Genomic DNA, 26,902 nt, shown 5'->3' with positions numbered 1-26,902 from the left:
TGCAGAATACATACTTTCAAATATTCTTTTCAAGTGCACATTGATGTTCTTCAAGACAGACTGTATTTTAAAATGTAAAGTAACTCTCAATAAAAGGATTGAAACCATACACAGTATGTTCTCTGACCATAGTAGAGTTATATTAGAAATCAATAACAAAAAAAATCTGGAAAATCCTCAGTTATTTAAAAATTTGACTACACACTTCTAAATAACCTCAAGATCAAAGAAGAAATTGCTAGGGTAACTAGCAAATATTTTGACCTGAATGATAATGAAAACATATCAAAACTTGTGGGATGCAGCTAAAGTAGGCTATGAGGGAAATTTAAGCCTTTATATACTTATATTAGAAAACAAAAAAGAGATAGCGGAATAGATGGTCCACAGCGTCACTCTCTCCCACAAATCAACCAATTTCCAACTATAAAAATGTAACATCAGCCAAGCCAGGGCTGCTGGAGCTCAGGGGAAGGGGAGGAAAGACCTACGGAGTTCATGAAGGCCAGAGAAACTATGATGAGAGAAAGAAAAAGCTACTTTGAGCGTTTTGGGCCATGACTGCTTTAAGGCTCAAGCTGATGAGCACATGGAGCAGGAGCTGGCAGAAGCTGCAGCTGTGCCCTTCGGATGGAGTTACTTGGAGGCGGCAGGAGAGAAGAGGGCCTTGGCATCCCCCAAGACAGCAAGACCGCTAATAGGGTTCCCAGGACCCACACAGGAGCGAGGAGCCAGAACAACTGAAAAAAGGGAGCCATTCAGAGGCTGGTGAGTCATTGCAAGGGACCAGCGCAGGGCCTGTCACATGGGAAGAGTTTGGAGCATGGGCATTGGGGGAGACAGGCCCACCAGGGGATCACTGGGGCATGGCAAGGACAGCTGACCTGCCCCCCAATCATCACAGGACCACTCAGAGGAGACTGGTCGGGAATACAGAATTGCATGCGGTGCAGTTTGACGAAAAAACTCAGGCCCAGATCAGAGATTCTACACAACACAAATCCACCGGGTCTCTGGAGAGCCAGAAGTACCTATAAGGTCAACCATTAAACCCTGAGCTGCACAAAAAGCCTTCCTAGGGAAACAGCGGCAAAGCAGCACTTTAGCTCAACCACACAGCTCAAGTACTGGTTCCCACAGGAAGTTCCCCCGTGTTAGAAGCAAAGGACAAAAAATTAGATCCGGGCCAGGCATACCACCAGCACCTTGGAGCCTGCCTGGGAACTGGAGGATTGGATCTGGGGACTGGACCCCAATCCCACTTCCAGGCAATCTGCACTAGTGCATCGGGGCCAGCCTGGGGACCTGAAGCATGGAGAAGAGGACTGGACATCCCTCCACAACCAGGCACACCACGCCAGCATGTTGGGGCCCACCCAGGGACCCAGGGTATGGAGTTGGGGACTGGACCTCTCTCCCACAACCAGGCACAACATGCCAGTTACTCAGAGCCCACGCAGGGAACCGGGGCAAGGAGAAGGGGAATGGTCCTCTCTCCCACAACCAGGCACAATGCACCACTGCTTCAGGGCCCACCCAGAGACCTGAGGCATGGAGAAAGGGACTGGACCTCTCTGCCACAACCAGGCACACCAAGCCAGCACCTCAGGGCCCACCCACAGACCCGGGACATAGAGAAGGGGACCGGACCACCCTCCCACAACCAGGCACACTGAGCCTGCACCTTGGGTCCCACCCAGGGACCCAGGATATGGAGTCAGGGACTGGACCACCACCCCACAATGAGGCACAACAGACCACCACCTCGGAGCCCACCTGGGGAGCCGGGGCATGGAGAAGGGGACTGGACCTCTCTCCCACAACCAGGCACACTGAGCCAGCGCCTTGGGGCCCAGCCAGGGACCCAGGGTATGGAGTTGGGGACTGGACCTCTCTCCCACAACCAGGCACAACATACCAGCAACTCGGAGCCCACCCAGGGAACCGGGGCAAGGAGAAGGGGAATGGTCCTCTCTCCCACAATCAGGCACACCACGCCAGTGCTTCAGGGCCTGCCTAGGGACCTGAGGCATGGAGAAGGGGACTGGATCTCTCTCCCACAACCAGGCACACTGCACCAGTGACTCAGGGCCTGCCCAGAGTCCTGAGGCATGGAGAAGGGGACCAGACCACCCTCCCACAACCAGGCACACCAGCCAGCACCTTGGGGCCTGCCCGGGGACCTGAGGCAAGGAAAAGGGGACTGGACCTCTCTCCCACAACCAGGCACACCATGCCAGCACCTTGGGCCCCACCCAGGGACCCAGGGCATGGAGAAGGGGACCAGACCACCCTCCCACAACCAGGTACACTGAGCCAGCGCCTTGGGACCCAACCAGGGACATGGGGTATAGAGTTGGGGACTGGACCTCTCTCCCACAACCAGCATAACATGCCAATAACTTGGAGCCCACCCAGGGAACCGAGGCAAAGAGAAGGGGAATGGTTCTCTCTCCCACAACCAGGCACACTGTGCCAGTGCTTCAGGGCCCACTGAGGGACCTGAGGCATGGAGAAGGGGATTGGACTCTCTCCAACAACCAGGCACACTGCACCAGTGCCTCAGGGCCTGCCTGGAGACCTGAGGCATGGATAAGGGGACCAGACCACCCTCCCACAACCAGGCACACTGAGCCAGTGCTTTGGGGCCCACCCAGGGACCCAGGCTATGGAGTCGGGGACCAGACCACCCTCCCACAGCCAGGCACAACATGCCAGCACCTCGGAGTCCACCCTGGGACCTGGGGCATGGATAAGGGGACTGGACCTCTCTCCCAGTCCACAACATGCCAGCACCTTGGGGCCTGCCAGGGGACCCAAGGCAAGGAGAAGGGGATCAAACACACCCCACAACCAGGCATACTGCCAGTGCCAAGGAGCATGCCAAAAACAGCACCCCCAAGTGAGTGGCCCACCACTGGAGTGCATTCACATAAGAAGAGTCACCAACAGAAACAAAAGAAGAGGATGTCTCTTTCCACGAAACCCATTTCAGAGTGACAGAAGAAGCATCTGCTCTATGATAATATTGCGGGACCTGATCACATCTCTCAGCATTGGACAGATCATCTAGGTAACAAGTTAACAGAGTAACCATTATTCTTTCAGAAGGAAAGAAAAAATCTAGGCAATTAGAGGGTGGAGGGGGAGGGAATGGGGGAAGGGGAGAGGTTGGACAAGGGGCATAAAGAATAATTATGATTTGTAACAATATATATGCTAGTAATACTGATTTAATCAACATATCTCAGTGTTCAACCCCCAAAATATATATAATCGATTTTGATTCAATAAATAAAAAAATTATTTTTTTAAAAAAAGATCTAAAGCAGGACGCAGATTTTTTTCTGTAAAGGGCCATATGATAAATATTTTAGGCTTTGCAGGACACTCAGTCTGTATTACATACTCAGTTCTGCCTTGTGGTATGAAAACAGGCATAGACAGGCCGGCCCGTGGCTCACTTGGGAGAGTGTGGTGCTGATAATACCAAGACCACGGGTTCGGATCCTATATAGGGATGGCCAGTTAGCTCACTGGTTGAGTGAGGTGCTGACAACACCAAGTAAAGGGTTAAGATCCCCTTACCAGTCATCTTTAAAAAAAAAAAAAAGCAGACATAGATGATGCATAAATGAAGAAGCGTGGCAATGTTCCAATAAAACTTTATTCATAGGCAATGGTATTTGAATTACATATAATTTCACATGTCACAAAATATTCTTTTCATTTTTTTCTGCCATTAAAAATGTAAAAACCATTCTTAGCATGTTCAAGATAGCTTTAAAATGTTACAGCAGAATATATTTATGATCTTGTAATTAGACGTAAAAAAGCACAAACCATAAAAGCTTAATATAGTTGATTTAATTAAAATGTAAAACTACTTTTCATCCAAACTCACCAAAAAATACTTTAAAAGATAAATTACAAAAGACAAAATTAGGGCTGGTTGGTTAGCTTATTTGGTTAGAGGTCAAGGGTTTGGATCCACAAACTGGCCAGCTGCCCCCAAAAAAAGAGAAAGACAAAATTTAAAAATTGAGTCTATGTTATACATTTTATACCAGGTTAAGTTTCAGATGGATCGAAGATTTAAATATAAAAAAATCAAATTATAAAAGTACTGGAAGAAACCCTGAGACAAACTGTTAATAGAGTGACAAAATGGGGAAATCCTTTTGAAAAATGACCAAAAAAACTCACAAGCCATGAAAGACTGAGAAATGTATCAACATAAAAGTAAATAACTTTTGCATAGTATTCACTACTATTAGCAAATGACAAACCAGGGGGAAATATCTGATTTATATTACAGAAAAAATTTACTCCAGCATAGTAAGTCACATATAAGAAAAAGACTGATTCAGTAGCAAAAGGAGCAAAGAATATGAATATAGGTCATAGTCTTCATAGAAGGGAAATACAAGTATCTTATGATGTCTTTTAATGAAAAGATGTACAATCTCATAATAAGAAAAGTTAAAACTACATATAAGAAAAGTTAAAACTACATAAAACATCACTTTTCTTCTATCAGGTTGGCAAAGATCAAAAAGTTTGAGAATACTATATTGCCAAAGGGAAAGAGGCACGAGGTCTTCCATGGACTGCAGATGGGTATATAAATTAGTACATCCTCTTTGAGGCAATTTGGCAGTTTTTATCAAAACTCCAAACACAAATACTTTGTGATTAGCAGTTTTACTTACAGGAATTTATCTTACAAACATATTTGGTTCCGGTCAAGATGGTGGAATGGACGGTCCCCAGTGTCTCTCTCTCCCACAAATCAACAGATTTACAACTATAGAAACAACATCAAGGGCCGAGCCCGTGGCGCACTTGGTAGAGTGCTGCGCTGGGAGCGTGGCGACGCTCCCGCCGCGGGTTCGGATCCCACATAGGACTGACCGGTGCACTCACTGGCTGAGTGCCGGTCATGAAAAGACGACAAAAAAAAAAAAAAAAAAAAAAAAAAAAAAAAAAGAAACAACATCAAGGGCACACGGAACGGGGAGATGTCCAGCAGGGGAGGCAGAAGCTCCACGGAGACCACATGCCCTGAGGGGCTGCTGTTGCACAATTAAGCAGCCCAGCCCAGTTCTCACAGAGCAGGGTGACGTCTGGCAGGGGAGGTGGGAACTCTGCAGGGCCCACACCGCTGCCATGCAATCCAGCAGCGTGGCCCAGTGCGCGTGGAGCGGTGAGATCTCCAGTGGAGGACGCAGAAGCTCCACAGAGACCACACTGATGCCACGTGATCCAGCAGCCTGGCCCAGTGTGTATGAAGCAGAGAGACGTCCAGCAGGGGAGGTGGAAGCTCTGTTGAGACCACACACCCTGTGGGGGGGCCGTTGCCATGCAATCCAGCAGGTAGGCTTCACTGCTGCCACCCGGCTCCATTCCCAGCCCAGCCCAGCATGCACAGAGCAGGGAGACGTCCAGCAGGGGAGGCAGAAGCTCCATAGAAACCACACATCCTGTGGGGCTGCTGCCACGTGATCCAGCAGGTAGGCTTCACCACCACCACTTGGCTCCATCCCAAGCCCAGCCCAGCATGCACGGAGCAGGGAGACGTCCAGCAGGGGAAGGGGCAGCTCTGCAGAGACCACACGCTCTGCGGTGCCTGCGTGCATCCCAACAGCCTGGCCCAGTGCACGCGGATCAGGGAGATGTTCAGCAGGGGAGGTGGAAGCTAGGCAGAAACTACACACCCTGCGGTGCTGCCCCGTGACCCAGCAGCCTGGCCGAGTCCAAGCTGACCCAGAGAGATGGCTCCCCAGAGAGGCCCAAGACCTTAGGCAACCACACACACAAGGCACTAGTGGCCAACGGAGCAGTCACTGAGGTAGCCATACCAAATTGGCAACCCCAGCAACATCTTAGTCAGACAATAGTGTCAAACCTGTGGACTATGAAACCCCCTGCCACAATGAATAAACATCAAAGAAAAGATACCAGAAATACAAAAAATCAAGAAAGTACACCACCAAAGGGTAATAACTCTCAAGCTCTAGATCCTATAGAACAAGAAGCCCTTGAAATGTCTGACAAGGAATTTTGAGTCATAATTCTAAGAAAACTGAATGAGATACAAGAAAACTCAGCTAGACAACATGATGAAATGAGGAAAAGTATACAGGACCTGAAAGAAGAGATGTACAGGGAAATCAATGCCCTGAAAAAAATGTAGCAGAGCTTGCCAAACTGAAGAATTCATTCAGCAAAATAAAAAACGGAGAGTTTAACCAGCAGGCTTGCGGAAGTTGAAGAGAGAACCTCTGAACTTGAAGATGGGCTGTTTGAAATGACACAGGCAGACAAAAAAAAAAAGAAAAAAGAATCAAAGGCATTGAAGAAAATCTGAGAGAGATATCAGACAACCTTAAGCGCTCAAATATCCGAGTCATGGGTATTCCAGAAGGGGAGGGAAAAGGAGATTGCATTGAAAACATATTCAGCAAAATAGTGGCAGAAAACTTCCCAGGTATGGGAAAAATCACAGATCTTCAGATCCAGGAAGCTCAACGATCTCCAAACGTATTCAACCCAAAAAGGTCTTCTCGAAGACATGTTATAGTCAAATTGGCAAAACTCAAAGACAAAGAGAGAATCTTAAAAGCTGCAAGAGAGAAGTGTCAAATCACCTGTAAGGGAGGCCAAATCAGGCTAACATCAGACTTTTCATCACAAACCATAAAAGCCAGAAAGAAATGGGATGATATATTCAAAATACTAAAAGACAGAGATTGCCAGCCAAGAATACTCTACCCTGCAAGGCTATCCTTCCGAAATGAAGAGCAAATAGTGTATTTCTCAGACAAACAAAAACTGCAGGAGTTCACCACCACACGACCACCCTTATAAGAAATCCTCAAGGGAGTACTGGGTTTGGTTCCTGAAAAATAACTACCACTGCCATAAAAACCCCAGAAAAATCAAAACCCACTCATATAATAAAAATGGCATTCATGAAGAGAAAACAAACAAAAAGGCTATCTACAACCCAAGTAACCAAAAAACAGAGAAAACCAACAGTAAATCAGAAAGCAAGGAACAAAAGACACCTAAGACAATCAAACAATAATCAATAAAATGCTAGCAATAAATCAACACTTTTCAATAACAACTCAATGTAAAAGGCTAAATTCCCCAATCAAAAGACACAGACTGGCTGACTGGATTAAAAAAGGAGGACCCAACTATATGCTGCCTTCAAGAGACCCACCTCACCCGTAAAGACTCACATAAACTAAGAGTGAAAGGATGGAAAAAGATTTACCATGCAAACAGAAAAGAAAAACGAGCTGGAGTAGCTATTCTTATATCTGACAAAATAGACTTTAAACTAAAAACCATAAAAAGAGACAATGAGGGATACTATGTAATGATAAAAGGATGGATCCATCAGGAAGACATACAATCATAAATATATACGCACCCAATGTTGGAGCAGCTAGATTTATAAAACAAACTCTGTTAGACCTAAAGAAGGAAATAGACACTAATACCATAATAGCAGGGGACCTGGACACCCTACTGTCAATATTGAACAGATCATCTAGGAAAAGAATCAGCAGAGAAACACAAGATCTAAACAATACTCGAGACCAATTGGCAGATACTTACAGAACATTCCATCCAACAACCTCAGAATATTCATTCTTCTCATCAGCACATGGATCATTCTCCAGGATAGATCACATATTAGGTTACAAAGCAAGTCTCAACAAATTCAAAAAAATTGGAATTTTCCCATGTATTTTCTCAGACCACAATAGATTAAAACTAGAAATCAATAACAAACGAAATTCTGGAAACTATACAAACACATGGAAATTAAACAGCATTCAACTTAATGACATATGGGTCCAAGAAGAAATCAAGCAGGAAATCAAAAAATTTATTGAAACTAATGAAAATAATGATACATGATACCAAAACATGTGGGATACTGCAAAAGCAGTACTAAGAGGGAAATTTATCGCAATAAATGCTCACTTCAGAAAAATGGAAAGATGGCAAGTGAACAACCTAACACTTCACCTTAAAGAACTAGAAAAACAAGAACAATCCAAACCTAAAATGAGCAGACAGAAAGAAATCATTAAGATCAGAGCAGAACTTAATGAAATTGAATCCCAAAAAACAATACAAAAGATCAATGAATCAAAAAGTTGGTTTTTTGAAAAGATAAATAAAATTGACAAACCATTAGCATGGCTAACAAAAAAAAGAAGAGAGAAGATTCAAGTAAAAAAAATTAGAAATGAAAAAGGTGATATTACAACTGATTCATCTGAATTACAAGGAGTCATTCGAGACTACTATAGACAACTATACGCCAACAAATTTGAAAATCTGGAGGAAATGGATAAATTTCTGGACACACACAAGCTCCCAAACCTGAGCAATGAAGACGTAGAAAATCTGAACAGACCAATAACAATAAAGGAGATTGAAGCTGTTATCAGAAGGCTCCCAACAAAGAAAAGCCCAGGACCAGATGCTTTCACAGCAGAATTTTACCAAACATTCAAAGAGGAATTGACACCAATTCTTTACAAACTATTCCAAGAGACAGAAACAGACACAAATTTTCCAAACTCATTCTATGAAGCAAACAACATCCTGATACCAAAACCAGGTAAAGATACAACCAAAAAAGAAAACGACAGGCCGATATCCTTGATGAATATAGATGCAAAAATACTAGCAAACAGAATACAGCAACACATACGTAAAATTATTCACCATGATCAAGTGCGATTCATCTCAGGGATGCAAGGTTGATTCAACATACGCAAATCAATAAATGTGATACACCATATTAATAAAATCAAACACAAGGACCATATGATCATCTCTATAGATGCTGAAAAAGCATTTGATAAAATTCAACATTCATTCATGACAAAGACCCTCTATAAGTTAGGTATAGACGGAAAGTATCTCAACATAATTAAAGCCATATATGATAAACCCACTGCCAATATCATCCTGAATGGGGAAAAGCTGAAAGCATTTCCTTTAAAAAAAGGAACTAGACAAGGATGCCCACTCTCACCACTCCTATTCAACATAGTGTTGGAAGTACTAGCCAGAGCAATCAGAGAAGAGAAGGAAATAAAGGGCATCTAGATTGGAAAAGATGAAGTCAAACTGTCCCTGTTTGCAGATGATATGATCCTATATATCGAACAGCCTAAAGCCTCTTCAAAAAAACTCTTGGAGTTGATAAATGATTTCAGCACAGTAGCAGGATACAAAATCAACACACAAAAATCAGTAGCATTTCTTTTCTCCAATAGTGAACATGCAGAACGAGAAATCAAGAAAGCCTGCCCATTTGCAATAGCCACCAAAACAATAAAATACTTAGGAATTGAGTTAACCAAGTATGTGAAAAATGTCTCTAATGAGAACTACAAACCACTGCTGAGAGAAATTAGAGAGGATACAAGAAGATGGAAAGATATCCCATGCTCTTGGATTGGAAGAATCAAGTTAGTGAAAATGTCCATACTACCCAAAGTGATATACAAATTCAATGCAATCCCCATCAAAATTCCAATGACATTTTTATCAAAAATGGAAAGAACTGTCCAGACATTTATATGGAATAACAAAAGACCACGCATAGCCAAAGCAGCACTGAGCAAAAAAAATAAAGCTGGAGGCATAACACTACCTGACTTTAAACTACACTACAAAGCTATAATAACAAAAACAGTATGGTCCTGGCATAAAAAGAGTCACACTGATCAATGGAGTAGAATACAGAATCCAGAAATCAACCCACACAACCTACAGCCATCTGATCTTTGACAAAGGCACCAAGCCTATACACTGGGGAAGAGACTGCCTCTTCAGCAAATGGTGCTGGGATAACTGGATATCAATATGCAGGAGAATGAAACTAGACCCATACCTTTCACCATACACTAAAGTGAACTCAAAATGGATTCAAGAATTAAATATACACCCTGAAACAATAAAACTTCTTAAAAAAAACGTAGGAGAAACACTTCAGGAAGTAGGACTAGACACAGACTTCATGAATACGACCCCAAAAGCATGGGCAACCAAAGGAAAAATAAACAAATGGGATTATATCAAACTAAAAAGCTTCTGCACAGCAGAAGAAACAATTAACAGAGTTAAAAGACAACCAACGGAGTGGGGGAAAATATTTGCAAAATATACATCTGACAAAGGATTAATATCCAGAACATACAAGGAACTCAAACAACTTTACAAGAAGAAAACAAGCAACCCAATTAAAAAATGGGCAAAAGAGCTAAGTAGGCATTTCTCTAAGGAAGATATCCAAATGGCCAACAGACATATGAAAAAATGCTCAACATCACTCAGCATCCGGGAAATGCAAATCAAAACCACATTGAGATACCATCTAACCCCAGTTAGGATGGCTAAAATCCAAAAGACTATGAACGATAAATGCTGGCGAGGCTGCGGAGAAAAAGGAACTCTCATACATTGTTGGTGGGACTGCAAAATGGTGCAGCCTCTATGGAAAATGGTATGGAGGTTCCTTAAACAATTGCAAATAGATCTACCATACGACCCAGCCATCCCACTGCTGGGAATATACCCAGAGGAATGGAAATCATCAAGTCGAAGGTATACCTGTTCCCCAATGTTCATCGCAGCACTCTTTACAATAGCCAAGAGTTGGAACCAGCCCAAATGCCCATCATCAGATGAGTGGATACGGAAAATGTGGTACATCTACACAATGGAATACTACTCAGCTATAAAAACAAATGAAATACTGCCATTTGCAACAACATGGATGGACCTTGAGAGAATTATATTAAGTGAAACAAGTCAGGCACAGAAAGAGAAATACCACATGTTCTCACTTATTGGAGGGAGCTAAAAATTAATATATAAATTCACACACATACACACACACACACACACACAAACCGGGGCCGGGGGGGAAGAAGATATAACAACCACAATTATTTGAAGTTGATACAACAAGCAAACAGAAAGGACATTGTTGGGGGGGAGGGGGGGAGGGAGAAGGGAGGGAGGTTTTGGTGATGGGGAGCAATAATCAGCTACAATGTATATCGACAAAATAAAATTAAAAAATAAATAAATAAATAAATAAATAAATAAAATTTTTGAAAAAAAAAAAAAAAAAAATGGGCAAAAGAGCCAAATAGGCATTTCTCTAAGGAAGATATACAAATGGCCAACAGACATATGAAAAAATGCTCCACATCACTCAGCATTTGGGAAATGCAAATCAAAACCACACTGACATACCATCTCACCCCAGTTAGGATGGCTAAAATCCAAAAGACTCTGAACAATAAATGCTGGCGAGGTTGCGGAGAAAAAGGAACGCTCATACATTGTTGGTGGGACTGCAAAATGGTGCAGCCTCTATGGAAAATGGTATGGAGGTATCTCAAACAATTGCAGATAGATCTACCATACGACCCAGCTATCCCACTGCTGGGAATATACCCACAAGAATGGAAATCATCAAGTTGAAGGGATACCTGTTCCCCAGTGTTCATTGCAACACTCTTTACAATAGCCAAGAGTTGGAACCAGCCTAAATGTCCATCATCGGATGAGTGTATACGGAAAATGTGGTATATCTACACAATGGAATACTACTCAGCTATAAAAAAGAATGAAATACTGCCATTTGCAACGACGTGGATGGACCTAGAGAGAATTATATTAAGTGAAACAAGTCAGGCACAGAAAGAGAAATATCACGTTCTCACTTATTGGTGGGAGCTAAAAATAAATAAATAAATTCACACACAAAAAAAAACCCGGGGGGGGGGGCGGGAAGAAGACATAACAATTGCTATTCCTTGAAGTTGATACTACAATCAAATAGAAAGGACACTGTTGGGAGGGAGGGGGGAGAGGGAGGAGGGAGGGAGGGACACATTGCGGTAATGGGCCACAATAATCAACCACATTGTATATTGACAAAATAAAATTTAATTTTAAAAAAACATATTTGTATAGGTAAGATAAAACATGTACTAGGTTATTCATTACAGTTTATTTATAATAGCAGAAGAACGAAGCAACCTAAATGTTCATTCATAGGCAGCCATTGGAAAGAATAAAGTCACTCTCTGGGTACTCATATGAAATGATCCAAAGTATACAGGTACATGAAAGAAGCAGTGTGCAGTACACCAAGAGGCACGATTCAATCCCTGTACCAGCCAGCTGCCAAAAAAAAAAAAGCAGTGTGCCTAACATTGTGTGTATATTGCTACCATTTAAGGAAGAATGTATCAACATATTTCTTTATATACATATAAAATATCTGTGGAAGATCTGTGGATGATTCATTTTTTTTTGGCGGCTGGCTGATATGGGGATCTGAACCCTTGACCTTGGTGTCCGTGGATGATTCTGACTGGGGGAACTAGTAACAGGAGGGATACTTCATTTTATATTAGGGTATGTTTGGGATTTTTTGCTACTTTTTGAAGTTTGGAGTATAACTATATTGTCTATTCAAAGGCGTTTTCAAATAAAATAAACAATATGTACATTTTTAGTATGTTTGAAATACTGCATAATTTTTTTTAAATTAAGAAAACGTGCCTTGACCAGACCATGAAGTCTTTGCAGCTATTGTCCATCCTAAGGGCTCCCAGTAGCACAGTTCTAATGGAACTATTGTGGCCCAATCCTGTTTGTCCCGTTGGTGCTCAGAGCACTACCTAAACCCTCTTACAGAAGTCAGAGTGCTGCTCAGATGAAGAATGCTCTTCTCAGTGGCCAGCAGGGTTTGTTTTGTCTATATCTGTGTGTTCTTGTTTTCCAGGGATGTTGGTGGTAAATGTAACATGGAGGAACAAGACATATGTAGGTACACTTCTGGACTGCACACGACATGATTGGGCACCCCCAAGGTAAGCACTCACAGCTGTCTAGTTTATGGTTTGAACCACTCTTATACCTTTATCCTGCTAGAGTTGTACATCCAGCTTTTAAAGGACATTCTGTTGGTAGAGACAAGAGAAGGCACTGTTTTCATCTGGAATTCAAAAAGAAGAAATGAATTGTGTGTTAAAGTGTTGGGGGTATGTGGGGGGGTCAGGGAAATAGGGAGGAAATCCTATTTAAGCCTTTGTCTTTCTGTGGTCACCTTGAGACCAAGGCCATAAAGTCTAACTGTGTGTGAATGAACATTTACTGGTGATGCTTTTTTTTTTTTTCTTTTTTAAAAAAGGTTACTGGTAACGGGATCTTAACCCTTGACTTGGTGTTGTCAGCACCACGCTCAGCCAGTGAGCAAACCGGCCATCCTTATATAGGGATCCGAACCTGCGGCCTTGGTGTTATCAGCATCACACTCTCCCGAGTGAGCCGAAGGCCGGCCCACTGATGATGCTTTTTGATGGTAGCTATTTCTCAGAAATTTAAACTCAAGAACATTTTCAGTTTTATAAACTTTACTAGACCATGTGAGATTCACAAGGACCTTTTCATGTTGTAGTTTGACCATAAGATTGACATTTCAGGGCTGGTCGGTTAGCTAGTTGATTAGAGCCTGGTACTGATAACACCAAGGTCCAAGGTTTCATCCCTGTACTGGTCAGCTCTACCCCCCAACCCCCCAAAATTGACATTTCAGTCAATGGCACCTTATAGCTTGTTCCTAATATTAGTACCCAGTTTGCCAAGGTTTAGAGAACCCAAATGTTGGGGTGTAATTTACAACTAGTGTGTAGATAGCATCCTAAGGAGCTCACCACTTAATGTAGTTCCCATGCATTCACAAGTTCCTTTAATGAATCATATTCATTGAAAATGGTAGATAACATCTAGACAGTTGTTTTACAAAAATCATTTTAAAACTTCACCTTCCTGTTGTTCCCATGAAACAAAGATGGGCAGGAATGTCCCAAGGAAAAGTATGTTAAAGTTCGTGACTCCATATCACTTTGTTTTGTATGATTATGTTCGTTTTCTATGATTTTATTTACACATGATTATGCTCTACCTAGGAATATGTGGTTATTTATCCCTCCAAATTTTCAGAAATGCTAGACTAGGTTTGTAGAGGCTTAGAGTATTGTAAGACTGTATTCAGATATTACCAAAGATGCCCTAATAAGAATCCAAGGCAGATGAGCTAAGACCAGTTTGTAAAGTTCTTTACATCTTCCCTTTGTATTTCTGAGAATCCTGTTGGAACGACTTATTCCTGCTTTGGGCATGTAAGAATCCAGAGAGACAGGAGCTGAATAAGTGATAAGAGGGAAATATCTTCATAGTAGGACTGTTCTGGAGATCCAAAGGAGATATTTGATAAAATTTACCTTTTATCTGCCAAAGCTGTGGTTCCCACTATCTTAGAAACAACCTGCTCCAGCTGCCCCGTGGGACAAGAGAGTCAAAACCATCTTCAGATCTACAAAGGAAATCAACTTAGCTAAGGGTTTAATTCTAGACTGTTTTGAGCTCCATGGGAAGCTTCTTTAGGGCCAGTGAGGAATGACCCCTAGGTACAAACATTCAAAGAACTCATGTACTATTAGCTGTAGCTGATGTTTAGGACAATTTTAGGGACTGCTAAAATGGATGGGTGCTTTGTTCTACCTGTCTGTACTGTCATGAAGTATGTAGGAAAATAGCATTGGGCTGAAAGTAGAGCTAGATTCTAGGCATGCCTTGCCATTAATCAACCTTATGACCTTGACAAAGTCACTCAGCATGCCTGGTCTCAATTTCCCAGATAATTTGTAAAGTCTTTTTTGAAACCATGACTATGACTGTATATAGGAAGTGCAGACATGATTGCTCTTTGCCTTATGGCTTTAGAGGTAATGGTGAGGAATAATTTACAGCTAACATGCAGATAGCATCCTAGGCACTCACCACTTAATGCAGTTCCCACACAATCAAAAGGTCTTTTAACAAATCATATTTATTGAAAATGATAGTCACCATCTGGACAGTTCTTCTGGAGGTTACAGCTAAACTGGTTTGAAGATGCTTTCTCTTCTTAATACCCTGTTGTGGTTGTCTTTTGCCAAGGTTCTGTGACTCCCCCACCAGTGACTTGGAAATGCGCAATGGTCGGGGTAGAGGCAAACGCATGCGTCCCAACAGTAACACACCTGTCAACGAGACAACCACAGCCTCTGACAGCAAAGGGGCTGGCAGCAGCAGCAAAACCCGAGCAGGAGCCAATAGCAAAGGTCGTCGAGGCAGCCAAAATTCTTCAGAGCATCGCCCATCTGCCAGCAGCACCTCTGAGGATGTCAAGGCCAGCCCTTCCTCAGCTAATAAGCGGAAAAACAAACCCCTTTCAGACATGGAGCTAAATTCTAGCTCAGAGGACTCCAAAGGGAGCAAGCGCGTTCGTACAAATTCCATGGGCTCAGCCACTGGCCCCCTCCCTGGGACCAAGGTAGAACCCACTGTTTTGGACAGAAATTGTCCCTCCCCAGTCCTGATTGACTGTCCCCACCCAAACTGCAACAAGAAGTACAAGCACATCAATGGACTTAAATATCACCAAGCTCATGCCCATACAGATGATGACAGCAAGCCAGAAGCGGATGGAGACAGTGAGTATGGAGAGGAGCCCACTCTCCATGCAGATCTTGGGAGCTGCAATGGTGCATCTGTCTCACAAAAAGGTTCCTTGTCCCCTGCCCGTTCAGCTACTCCCAAAGTTCGGCTCATAGAGCCCCATAGCCCTTCTCCTTCAAGCAAATTCAGCACAAAAGGCCTCTGTAAGAAAAAATTGAGTGGGGAAGGGGACACAGACCTTGGGGCCTTATCCAATGATGGCTCTGATGATGGACCCTCAGTAATGGATGAAACAAGCAATGATGCCTTTGATTCTTTGGAAAGAAAGTGTATGGAAAAAGAAAAATGTAAAAAACCCTCTAGTTTGAAACCTGAAAAAATTCCTTCCAAGAGCTTGAAGTCAGCTCGGCCCATTGCCCCTGCCATCCCCCCGCAGCAAATCTATACCTTCCAGACAGCCACTTTCACAGCAACAAGCCCAGGCTCCTCCTCAGGCTTGACCACCACAGTGGTCCAAGCCATGCCCAACAGTCCCCAACTCAAGCCCATTCAGCCCAAACCCACTGTTATGGGAGAACCTTTCACAGTCAACCCTGCCTTGACTCCTGCCAAGGACAAGAAAAAGAAAGACAAAAAAAAGAAAGAATCTTCAAAGGAACTTGAAAATCCTCTGACCCCTGGGAAGGTATGTCGAGCAGAAGAAGGCAAAAGCCCATTCAGGGAATCATCAGGAGATGGGATAAAAATGGAGGGGCTCCTAAATGGCTCATCAGACCCTCACCAAAGCCGACTGGCTAGTATCAAGGCTGAAGCTGACAAGATCTACAGCTTCACGGACAATGCCCCCAGCCCTTCAATAGGAGGCAGTAGCCGCCTAGATAGCACTACCCCTACCCAGCCCCTGACTCCCTTACATGTAGTGACCCAGAACGGAGCTGAAGCCAGCTCGGTCAAAACTAATAGCCCTGCGTACTCTGATATCTCTGATGCTGGGGAGGATGGGGAGGGCAAGGTAGACAATGTCAAATCGAAGGACCCTGAACAGTTGGTTAAGGAAGGGGCTAAGAAAACTCTTTTCCCCCCTCAGCCGCAGAGCAAAGATTCACCATATTACCAAGGCTTTGAGAATTACTACTCTCCAAGTTATGCACAGTCCAGCCCAGGGGCTCTGAACCCCAGCAGCCAGGCAGGAGTGGAGAGTCAGGCCCTGAAGACAAAAAAGGATGAGGAGCCGGAAAGCATAGAGGGGAGAGTGAAGAACGATGTCTGTGAGGAAAAGAAAGCCGAGATGAGCAGTTCCAGTCAGCAGCCCTCTGTCATCCAGCAGCGTCCCAGCATGTACATGCAGTCCCTGTACTACAACCAGTATGCCTACGTGCCCCCTTATGGCTACAGCGACCAAAGTTACCACACCCACCTCCTGAGCACTAACACGGCATACCGGCAGCAGTATGAAGAACAGCAGAAGCGGCAGAGCTTGGAGCAGCAGCAGCGAGGACTGGACAAGAAGGCAGAGATGGGCCTGAAGGAGCGGGAGGGAGCACTCAAGGAAGAGTGGAAACAAAAGCCGTCAATTCCACCAACTCTTACCAAGGCCCCCAGCCTGACAGACCTGGTGAAGTCAGGACCCGGCAAGGCCAAGGAGCCAGGGGTAGACCCTGCCAAATCAGTCATCATTCCCAAGTTAGATGACTCCTCAAAGCTCCCCAGCCAGGCCCCTGAAGGCCTTAAAGTGAAGCTGAGCGAGGCCAGCCACCTAGGCAAGGAGGCTTCTGAAGCTAAGTCAGGCGCTGAGTGCAGCCGACAGGCAGAGGTGGATCCAATACTCTGGTACCGACAGGTAACTTTCCCTCAGAAGAAATGGAAGTACTGTTTGATAATCTTTCTGTCTTCCTCACAAGTCATGGCTGTCCTTATATAGGGGTTCAACAGAATTGAGATTAGCAGGAGAGATGTATAATTTTAGGATTCCTTACCTTTGTAAACCATCTTAATGTTTTTTAAAAAGCGCTTTTACATCCATAAAAGGTGTTTTTCCAGGATCAAGGGTTTAGATCCCCTTACCAGCCAACTGCCCCCAAAAAGGCATTTGACAAGAAAGGTACAGATAAGTTAGCTTAATTTGTCTAGGGTTAATTGAGACTTCATTAGCAGAGCCAAAACTAGAACCCAGGTATCATGATTCTAGTCCACTGCTTGTTCCTGTGGAAAGAGTTAATGGTGCTCTCTCCATTAACTCCATTTTTTAGAGTAGGTTAGAAGTACACTACTCACTTAGTGAGTTTCTTTGAAAGGATTTTATAAGTAGAGTTAGAACTAGGAACTTGGAGTTTCACATCCAGCTGTGCTCATGAGACTTAGAATGCCTTCTGCTTCCACTTGCTGCAACGTTTTCCCTCCCTCCTCTGACCCAGGTGGCACTGATAGCTTTCCACCCCCTGAGCTTGCTCTGAAGAAGTAAAACAACCTAAAACATCTTAGAAGGGGGCAGCTTCTTCTATTGTAGGCGTCATTTCCCCATAATGCTTGTTCTCACCTAGAAAACATCCACTGATGGATTTTCCTTTTCTTTCCTTCCCCTACGTTTGTTTCCCTGGGGGTGGGGGTGGGAGTGTCTTTTTAAGCAAGAAGGACCAGAGTTGGATTGTAAATGAACATTAGAGGCCAAGATCCTACTTTGCCCCAGGTGTCTAGTAGTTATCTGCTCTGGTGTTTCCACTGGGACCTTGGGCTTGAAATATATCTGTCTTATCTACATCACTCAGTCCTCATTCTGTGATTATTGTAGGAGGCAGAGCCCCGGATGTGGACATACGTTTATCCTGCCAAGTACTCAGACATCAAGTCAGAAGATGAGCGGTGGAAAGAGGAGCGGGACCGCAAATTGAAGGAGGAAAGGAGTCGGAGTAAGGACTCAGTCCCCAAGGAGGATGGGAAGGAAAGCACAAGCAGTGACTGCAAGCTGCCCACATCTGAAGAGTCCCGCCTTGGGAGCAAGGAGCCCCGACCAAGCGTCCATGTGCCTGTGTCCTCCCCCCTCACCCAGCACCAGTCCTACATCCCCTACATGCATGGCTACTCCTACAGCCAGTCCTATGACCCCAACCACCCCAGCTACCGGGGCATGCCTGCTGTGATGATGCAGAACTACCCAGGTACGGCACCCTCGTGCCAGATGCTGTTCCGCTCACCAGGAGGGGAGATCAAGCACAGATTTCAGATCCAGAGTTTTCTTGTTCAGTCCTAAGGCTTATTGAGGCTTACTTAGATGACAGCACTTTTTTGAATGTGTCATTCTGTGAAGTGACCACTCTAATCCATAGCTCCATGAATGACCCCTAGTTACAGTCTGTGAGACTACCTCTCCTTCCCTTGCTCCAGCTAGAGGGTTGCCTGTACAGTCAGCCTTGATTGATAACTAAAGGTGAAACTCCCTCTCTACCACTGCCATCTCCCCTCAGCTGGGATTTTTTATACTCTACATTTTACAGTGTGTTAGGCACTGTGGGGAGTACAAAAGAAGTAGAGAAGACTACGCCCCTCCCCTTGAGGAGCTTACATCTTAATTGTAGCAGGAAAGATACATGGAACAAATAAAATTCAAACCAGAACAATGAGTGTATTCAGTTTTAAGATCATGTCCAGCTGTAAGGTCCGAAGGCGGTCAGAGATGGGAAGAGCGGTTTGAAATTAGATCGGAGGGTGAGAGTGGGGAGTCTAGCTAGGTTCAGCTTGGGAAAGGTAAGGTCTTTATAGTTGTTGGCAGCTGGGGGTGGGGGGCTGGCAAAGCAGGAGTTTAAATATTTTTTAACTTGTTAGAAGAAAATGCTCATATTCAACGTACTCATTGATTTCTCTTGCCTCTAGAGCCACGTGGGATGCTTCTGGGGTGGAAGGGCATTTCTTTAACTCACTCCTTAGAGCTCCCAACTTCCCACAGAAGCCTAAATAAATAGTCTTGACATTCTGGTGACATTACTATAAGACAAACTAAATAGAACAAGCAAGCCTTTCAAACAGAGATAGGAAATTGCCTTGCCTTTTAGGGGTTCCTTCCTCCGTGTCACCCACACTCATCAATATATAAAAATAATAGTTCCGGGCCAACCCCGTGGCGCACTCGGAAGATTGCGGCACTGGGAGCGCAGTGGCGCTCTTGCCGCGGGTTCGGATCCTATGTAGGGATGGCCGGTCATACGGCCGGTCACAAAAAAGACAATAAATAAATAAATAAATAAAAATAATAGTTCCATGTGTTGATTGATTGCTCCAGGCTGGACACTGTTTGGGTAATTTATACACATTATCTTTTTTAATCATACCCATCACCCTGCTTCATTTTGACGATGAAGAAACTGAAGCTAAAAAAGGTTGTTAATTTTCTCAAGGTTACCCAGCTAGTAAGCTTCAGAGGTAGGGTGTGAGCCCGAGGCTATCTGACTCCAAATTCTACAATATTTCCATTTTATTATATACCCTTTCTGAGATGAATCTCTGAGACTGGTTCAAAAACCATAGCAGATCTAGGGAATTTGACTGCAGGAAACTGATAGCCATGTTTCTAATATCCCTTAGCTAATTTTTCCCATAGAGCTCAGTAAAGAAAGGACAAGCCGATAGTCTCAGCCTAAAGACACCAAGGTAGAAAAGACCTCAGCCTGTGCCTAGAAAAGCTGATGCCCACCTAACCAAGCTCACTAGAGCAGAGTTTCTTTTACCTTTCCCATCTTTTTGACTGCTTGACTTCTCCTTCCCCAGGTTCCTATTTGCCTTCCAGCTACTCCTTCTCCCCATATGGCAGCAAGGTCTCAGGTGGTGAAGATGCCGACAAGGCACGAGCCAGCCCCAGTGTCAGTTGCAAATCCAGCTCAGAGTCCAAAGCCCTGGACATCTTGCAGCAGCATGCCAGTCACTACAAGAGCAAGTCTCCAACGGTAAGGGAAGGGCAGTGACTCTGACTGTTATCCAAAGACCAGTAAGGCCGATCCAGGGTCTGGTGGGCAAGTTTAGGTCCTGACCACAGTGCAGCTTGACTGATTTGACATTGGCCCCACCAGGGCACCTTTTTGATTCTTAGGTACACTGCATTTTTAGGGAGTCATAATGTGGGACCCTGGGCATCTCACTGTTTTTTTTTTAAAAAAGATGACCGGTATGGGGATCTTAACCCTTGACTTGGTGTTGTCATCACCATGCTCTCTCCCAAGTGAGCCATGGGCGGGCCCTGGGCATCTCACTGTTTGTTGTATGTGTATATCTCACTGTAGTGTTCTTGTGTGTATGCTTTCCTTTCCAGATAAGTGATAAAACTTCTCAGGAGAGAGATCGTGTAGGCTGTGGGGTAGTTGGGGGTGGTGGCAGCTGTAGCAGCATCGGGGGAGCAGGTGGAGGTGAACGGAGTGTCGACCGGCCTCGCACCTCCCCTTCTCAGCGTCTGATGTCCACACACCACCACCACCACCACTTGGGGTACTCATTGCTCCCAGCACAGTACAACTTACCATATGCAGCAGGTAAACCCATTTTCCCCACCACCTCCTTTGTCTCCATCTTAGTAGTAGTGCCCACAGCAAAGGTCCACTTCTCTCCTCCCTGGCAAAGAATTCTTTTTTTTTTTTTTAAGCTTCTTTTCTGTCCAGAGTCCTCCTAGCTTTGTGCAGACAGTCATTAAAGCATGTGACATTTATTTTCTCTCTTGAAGCTTAGGGTCTCTCAAACTCCTCCAGAATATTGGCTTTGATATTCAGAAGAATAAGGAACAGGTGTTCCCACAGCCAAAGAGAAACAAGCAGCTGAGAAATATAGTCTTACTCTCTATCCCCAGCCACTATATCTGGCCAAGTATCAGATTTTTTTCTGTCAGCACCCCAAAACTCAGTGGAGCTAGGAATTTAAGGGGAAACTCCTCCCCATGCCCAGCTAGCTGAAGTATTTACATGAGAGGTTTCTGTGAGTGCTACACTAACATGTTCTCCTGCTCACTCAGGGCTTTCCTCTACAGCCATTGTTGCCAGCCAGCAAGGCTCCACTCCATCACTCTACCCACCCCCCAGGAGGTGAGAATGGTAAGTGTCTTTTGTTAATTTGGGGCAGCACATAGAGCTGGGCTGGTTGCTACCTAGATCACGGAATCCCTGTGGAGCCTAGGTGAGGGATAGCTACGTGGGTCAGTGGGCTGGAAATAGTGACACCCTGGCCACGCCTCTTATACAAGAGTCTCCCATGAAGCCCTGTTCTGTGCATCTGAGAGGACCTGTGAAACACAAGTGTCCCCCAGGGACCAGTACTGGCCTCCCCTGCAGTTCACTTTCGTGAGCGCCACCTTGTGGTTGTTATACCAGCAGGCTGAGTGCCTGGTGGTTATCTGTCCCTGTTTCCCTTGCAGAATACCAAGTGCCCGGATAAAGTCAGCTCCACGGGCCCGGACTGGCTCACCCGAGGAGGTGCTGGAGGTGCCAATCAGACATCAGTTAAATGGTGTTGATCATCCTGTTTGCCATTCCTACCATGACCGAAGGCAGACCCTTGGCTATCTCACCTCCACCAGACTCCTGGACTCCCCAACCCTCCCTCTTCCTCAGGAGCTGGAGAGCTGGTACTTAGCAAAAATATTTATTCTTTTGGCCACAATCATGACTGTTGTGGCCTCTTTGGAGAGGAAGGCACAGGGAGCAACCAGGGGAACATGGCCTCAGCCCAGAGAAGTCACTGTTCTGTTCCCCAAGCCCCTGGTCTGCTGCTGGAGCAGTACCAACCTCCCACTGAGGAGGGACCCCCCAAGCACTGGGTAAGGTCTGAAGACAGCACTGCAGCCATACCCCTCTCACCATCATTACCACCATCACCAGATCCTACATCTCCCCAGTGGTTTGGGCCCTGGGAACTGGCAGCATGTGGAGGAATTAGAATCTCAGGAAAGAAATTGGGGCTGTTTTCTCTGTTATTGTGAAAACAAGGTCTTCAAACATGGAGACTTCTCCCCTCTTACATGAGCACATATAAACGCTCAGAGCCTAGCCTGGAAAGGAAGACCAAGACATTTGCCCCACCACAGCCTTGAGCTACCTGTCAGGCAGAGGGCAAGGTTCCAACACCAGCATAGGGTTCCCCAGGGATACGGGGAGGAAGCTGGAGCTGGAGCATGAATGGAGTCAATGAAGTGGAACCTGCATCCCCACTAAGTCCTGCTGCTTCTTATCCCCCAACTCCTTGACCTTTTCTCTTCCTTCTGACCCCTTGGTGCCTTTCCCAGGGGGTTCCCCACACTGATCTTGCATCTTTTTCTCCACTGCTTGACTCTTCAGACTCAGGCAGATAAAATAGTATTCCACCCCCAGCATGGGGAACCTTGGAGTCTGCCAGGTCATCCCTAGGGCAAGGCCCAGAAGACAGGCCCTGGGAGCACCCAGCAGTTCCTGGAGGTGTCCTGTCCATTCAGCCATCTATCTTCCTTATTTAGGGCCATAAATATATACAGCCCAGTTCCTCTGTCTACAAGTACATGATTTTATATAGCTCAATCTATAACCTCCATGTGTGCCAATATAAGCTGTGTTTCTTTGTAACACACATTTTTGTTTTAGGGGTCACTGTCCATGGGAGGTTATTTAGACCCTGGGGTAACACATCCAAGCCATTACTCATTGGAGCCACAGAGTGTACTGAGTGGAGCTATGCTTAGGGGCAGCAGACACTTCTCTGCTCTCCTTAAAAATGCAGTCTCCCAGTCCAAGCTTTATGCTCTTTGCACTGGGAAAGTGATGATTCGGTAGCTTTATTGGAGTCACTTCTTCCCCAAGGTGTGGGGAGCTTTAGTTCTGACTTTGCCTTTGAGGTATCACCCCTTTATTCTCCTCCCATCCTATCTTTCCTTGACCCTCTGGATTGAGACAGAGAAAGACTCACAGATACCAGCGTAGGCTAGAGATGGGTGTTTGTGACCAGAGTGCCAAAAGTGACAATTTAAGAGCAGGAACGTGGTTCTGACTCAGTTTGGAAAATGGGGAGGTGGGGGGCAGTAAGCACAATGGCCAGGAGAGGTTGGTCTCCAAGAATCCTGGAGCCTATGATAGGCTTAGGGTCATCTGCCGACGAGGAACCCCTCTGACCTACAGACCCTTCCCCTAGGTTTCCATGTCCCAACCTCAAGTTGGTTTCTGAGCCTTCCCAAAAAACTCATTGTTTTAGACCTCTTGGTAGGTCCCCAAGCAGCCTCCTCCCTACACCCATCATTCCCTCTGCCTTCTGCTGCTCCAGGGGGCAGTGCTCTGAGCAGTGACTTCCCTTCCATCCATGGAAGTAGCTGGTGTGCACACTTTCACCCCACCTGACCTGAGTCACCCCTACCAAGATGGTGACTGAATTTCAACCCAATTATGTCCTCCCAGGCTCCTGTGGGGTGGAGCCAAGGGCACATCTCTGTTCCTGTTTGTTTTTAAATATTGTTGTGTGTTTTGTATCTGTGGCGCTGACCTACAGCGGGCTGTGTACATATTGTAAAGAAACCATTTGGAATAATTTTTTTCCTCATCAGGCAGGCATGACCAACATTCTTGCCCTTTCCACTTTGTTCTGTAACTCAGAGAGGAGGAACTTCTGAATTAGAAGGGCAGCCTTGGATTCTGCAGAAGGGAACAAAGAGTTTTTTCTTTTTTTCTTAAAAAACATTTGGCTTTTTGATCCTTATATCCATGTCTCGAAGAGTAGGACCTGCCCAGAAGAGCATGTGAAAGCAACGGTGGCAGAATGGCACTGCCTTCTCCTGGTGCCTGATACTCCTGATCCCTGATCCTTGCTGGGTCCAATTCTCCCTCCCTGAAATAACATGAAGCAGCAGCACCTTTGGAGATCCTTGGCAAGTGCTGATTGAAAAATTCGCTGGCACCTCCAGCCTCTCTACATGGGAAAGAGTATCAGGTGGGGGCTACCTGTGGCCCCCCCTGACCTAGTCAGAGGGATAAGACCTCAACAAGGATCCCCACCCCACCCCTCCTCATAAGCAAAGGTTGGAAAAGTTTGCTACTAAGGGCCCAGACCGCCAGACCAAGACTCTCTGAGCCACCCCTGCCTGGGCCCTCATAAGCATCGCTCGTTGGGCTCCCTGTAGAGAAGCTAAAGGGAAAGAGTCTCATCCCCAGGTAGGATAGTCATGGCTTAGAGAGCTACTCTTGAGGATTCACATCTACTTCTCTCATTTAAGGTGTGCCAGTTCCCTTTATCCCCTTTCCCTGCCTTGTACATGTATGTATACATGTATGAAATTTCTTTCTCTTACCTACTCTCTCCATGAATCTCAAGGTCAAAAGAACCACATGCAGAAGGGTAAGAGAGTACTCTATGAAATGAAGTGGTGATTTCTTGAATTTCTTCTCTCCAGGCTCCAAGGTGGGAGGGGAGGGCTTAGCTTAGGGAGTTGGGGGTTAAGACCTGCAGAAGGGCTAGAGAATTGTATACAGGCTTTGAGGCCATCCATGTCACTTATTATCCCATATACCCTATCACCATCCCAGTGTCTACTCTGATGCCCCCAAGATTCAACTGGGCAGCTAGTTGGCCCCATAATTCTGGGCCTTTGTTGTTTGTTTTATTACTAGGGCATCCCAGTAAACTTTCCAATCATTCCCTGCCATGAGCCCTTCCTAGGATCAAGCCCCTCCCAGGCCCTGTCCCCAGCCCCTCCTGCCCCAGCCCACCCGCTTGCCTTGGTGCTCAGCCCCCGCGTTGGGAGCAGGTTGGGGCGAGCTGGAGGCTCGGGCTGGAGGGGCAGTGTTGCTGTTCATAGCTTTTGTTCCATTGGAGTTGCTCTGTTGAATTTAATTTCAGTCTTCCTGATTCTTCCCTTCTGTAAAGTGTACATTACCAATTTCCTTGTTTTTTTATATATATATATAAATATATATATATACAAACTGTACTCTTTTTGCCTTTGTACATTCAGGCAAGAAGAGAAAATAAATCTTTTTAAGAGACAATCACAAATCTGTGAGGGCTGCTGATTATTTCTCCTGGAGTTTGCTGCTGAGCTGCCTCCTCCTTCCTCCCAACTTTTCTGTTCTCCCTCAGCTTTCCTGATTTTCCTCGTCCTGCTCCATATGCATCCTCAGCTTCACCTTCCCTGGCTGATGGCAAGCTGTTGAATCCAGTGTCCAGATTACCTGCCCTGTAGCCCTTTACTGCCCAGTGTTGTTTTCTGGCTCGGCCACTGGCTTAGCTCAGGAGTTTTATCCTGTGCTCTGGCCTCTCCTCTCTTCACCCTTAGATCCCATTCACCGAAGTGGCTTTGGACCCCTGGGTACTCTGGGACCTATCTCCTGGAGGCCCGGGTATTGGACACTCACCTGTGAAACTATGCAGCTGGGAGCTCTGTGCCTAAGAGTTTGCACTATTTAAACCTGCCTGGGAGTTAGGACAGATGGCTTTTAGGAATGAGTAGAAAACTATCCCCAACCTTCCCCCCCACATTCCAGCCTCCAAGGTGCTCTGATCCGGAGCGCAGAGGATCATTCCTGGCTGGTAGACTCCTGTGGTTACCCCATCAGAACAAGGGCTAAGGGTTTATGGGTCAAGAACATTTGATCGTAATTCAAAACATAGTACATTCTGAAACACAACCCAACCAGACCATTGTTTGGCTTCTTTCTCTTTTCCTCCTCCCCTTCTTTCCCCTTTCTTTCTACTTCCTCTTCTTAATTGGCTTTGGAACTGAAATATATTTTTAAATTATTTGTTGTATTTATTGAATAAAGTTTTTAAATGTCCCTGTTCTTAAATTTAGACTTAGTTTGCCTTTCACATGTTTCCCCTATCCCACACCACCATGCCCCAAAATATTCTACCTTCTAAGTTGTAGCCTTTGGGTACCATATTTCTTTCCCATCAGTGGTCTCCAATAGCAAAAGTCTTTTTTGAAAGGGAAATCTTGACTGGGTGGTGCCTGGGTTTCCAGTTCAGCCCTTCTAACTCTGGCTGTGTTGAAAAGCAACCATCAATAGATGGCAGCAGACCCCAAGTGTGTTTCCTGTCCACTCTGCTAGCTTTGGGAAAAAAGGATCAAGTTTTGTCTAGGATCTTTATACATATCCTGTAGATTCCTTGGGTTTAACATCTGAATCCTAAACTGTCTGCTGCCTTTAGGCTGCCTCTAGGAGTTATCCACTCAGTGGGGGACATCTTCCAGCCCTCATTTCAATTAAATGTCTATAGTCCCCAACTTGCTCTAATAATGAGGGAGTCTTCAAAAAGTTCATAGAAATACTTCTGTTTCAATTTCATTTTTCCATGAACTTTTTGAAGTACCCTCATACTTGTGGGGAGTAGGGATGTTGAGCTCACTTCT

At 45.0% G+C, this 26,902-nt stretch overlaps 1 protein-coding gene across 3 annotated transcripts in view; it reads left to right on the top strand.

Annotated features, from left to right (window-relative positions):
* The window catches only part of ZNF609 (zinc finger protein 609), a 228,673-nt gene extending 202,406 nt beyond the window's left edge, over positions 1 to 26,267 (top strand). Inside the window, exons 4-11 of one of the 3 annotated variants that reach the window (XM_063089751.1) lie at positions 12,848 to 12,935; positions 15,067 to 16,252; positions 16,655 to 17,407; positions 18,356 to 18,722; positions 20,326 to 20,501; positions 20,864 to 21,080; positions 21,554 to 21,632; positions 21,953 to 26,267. In XM_063089751.1, the coding sequence (XP_062945821.1) occupies positions 12,848 to 12,935; positions 15,067 to 16,252; positions 16,655 to 17,407; positions 18,356 to 18,722; positions 20,326 to 20,501; positions 20,864 to 21,080; positions 21,554 to 21,627 (2,861 nt within the window). In that variant the 3' untranslated portion in view covers positions 21,628 to 21,632; positions 21,953 to 26,267. Of the gene's footprint in view, positions 1 to 12,847; positions 12,936 to 15,066; positions 17,408 to 18,355; positions 18,723 to 20,325; positions 20,502 to 20,863; positions 21,081 to 21,553; positions 21,633 to 21,952 lie in introns of all 3 variants that reach the window. The other 2 variants (XM_063089750.1, XM_063089749.1) reach the window with 2 other exon arrangements.
* Positions 26,268 to 26,902: the final 635 nt, after the last annotated feature.

The sequence above is a fragment of the Cynocephalus volans genome, chromosome 3 (assembly GCF_027409185.1).
Source record: "Cynocephalus volans isolate mCynVol1 chromosome 3, mCynVol1.pri, whole genome shotgun sequence".
NCBI lineage: Eukaryota > Metazoa > Chordata > Mammalia > Dermoptera > Cynocephalidae > Cynocephalus > Cynocephalus volans.
The sequence above is the reverse complement of the archived record's forward strand: the minus strand, read 5'-3'. Positions and strand labels throughout refer to the sequence as shown.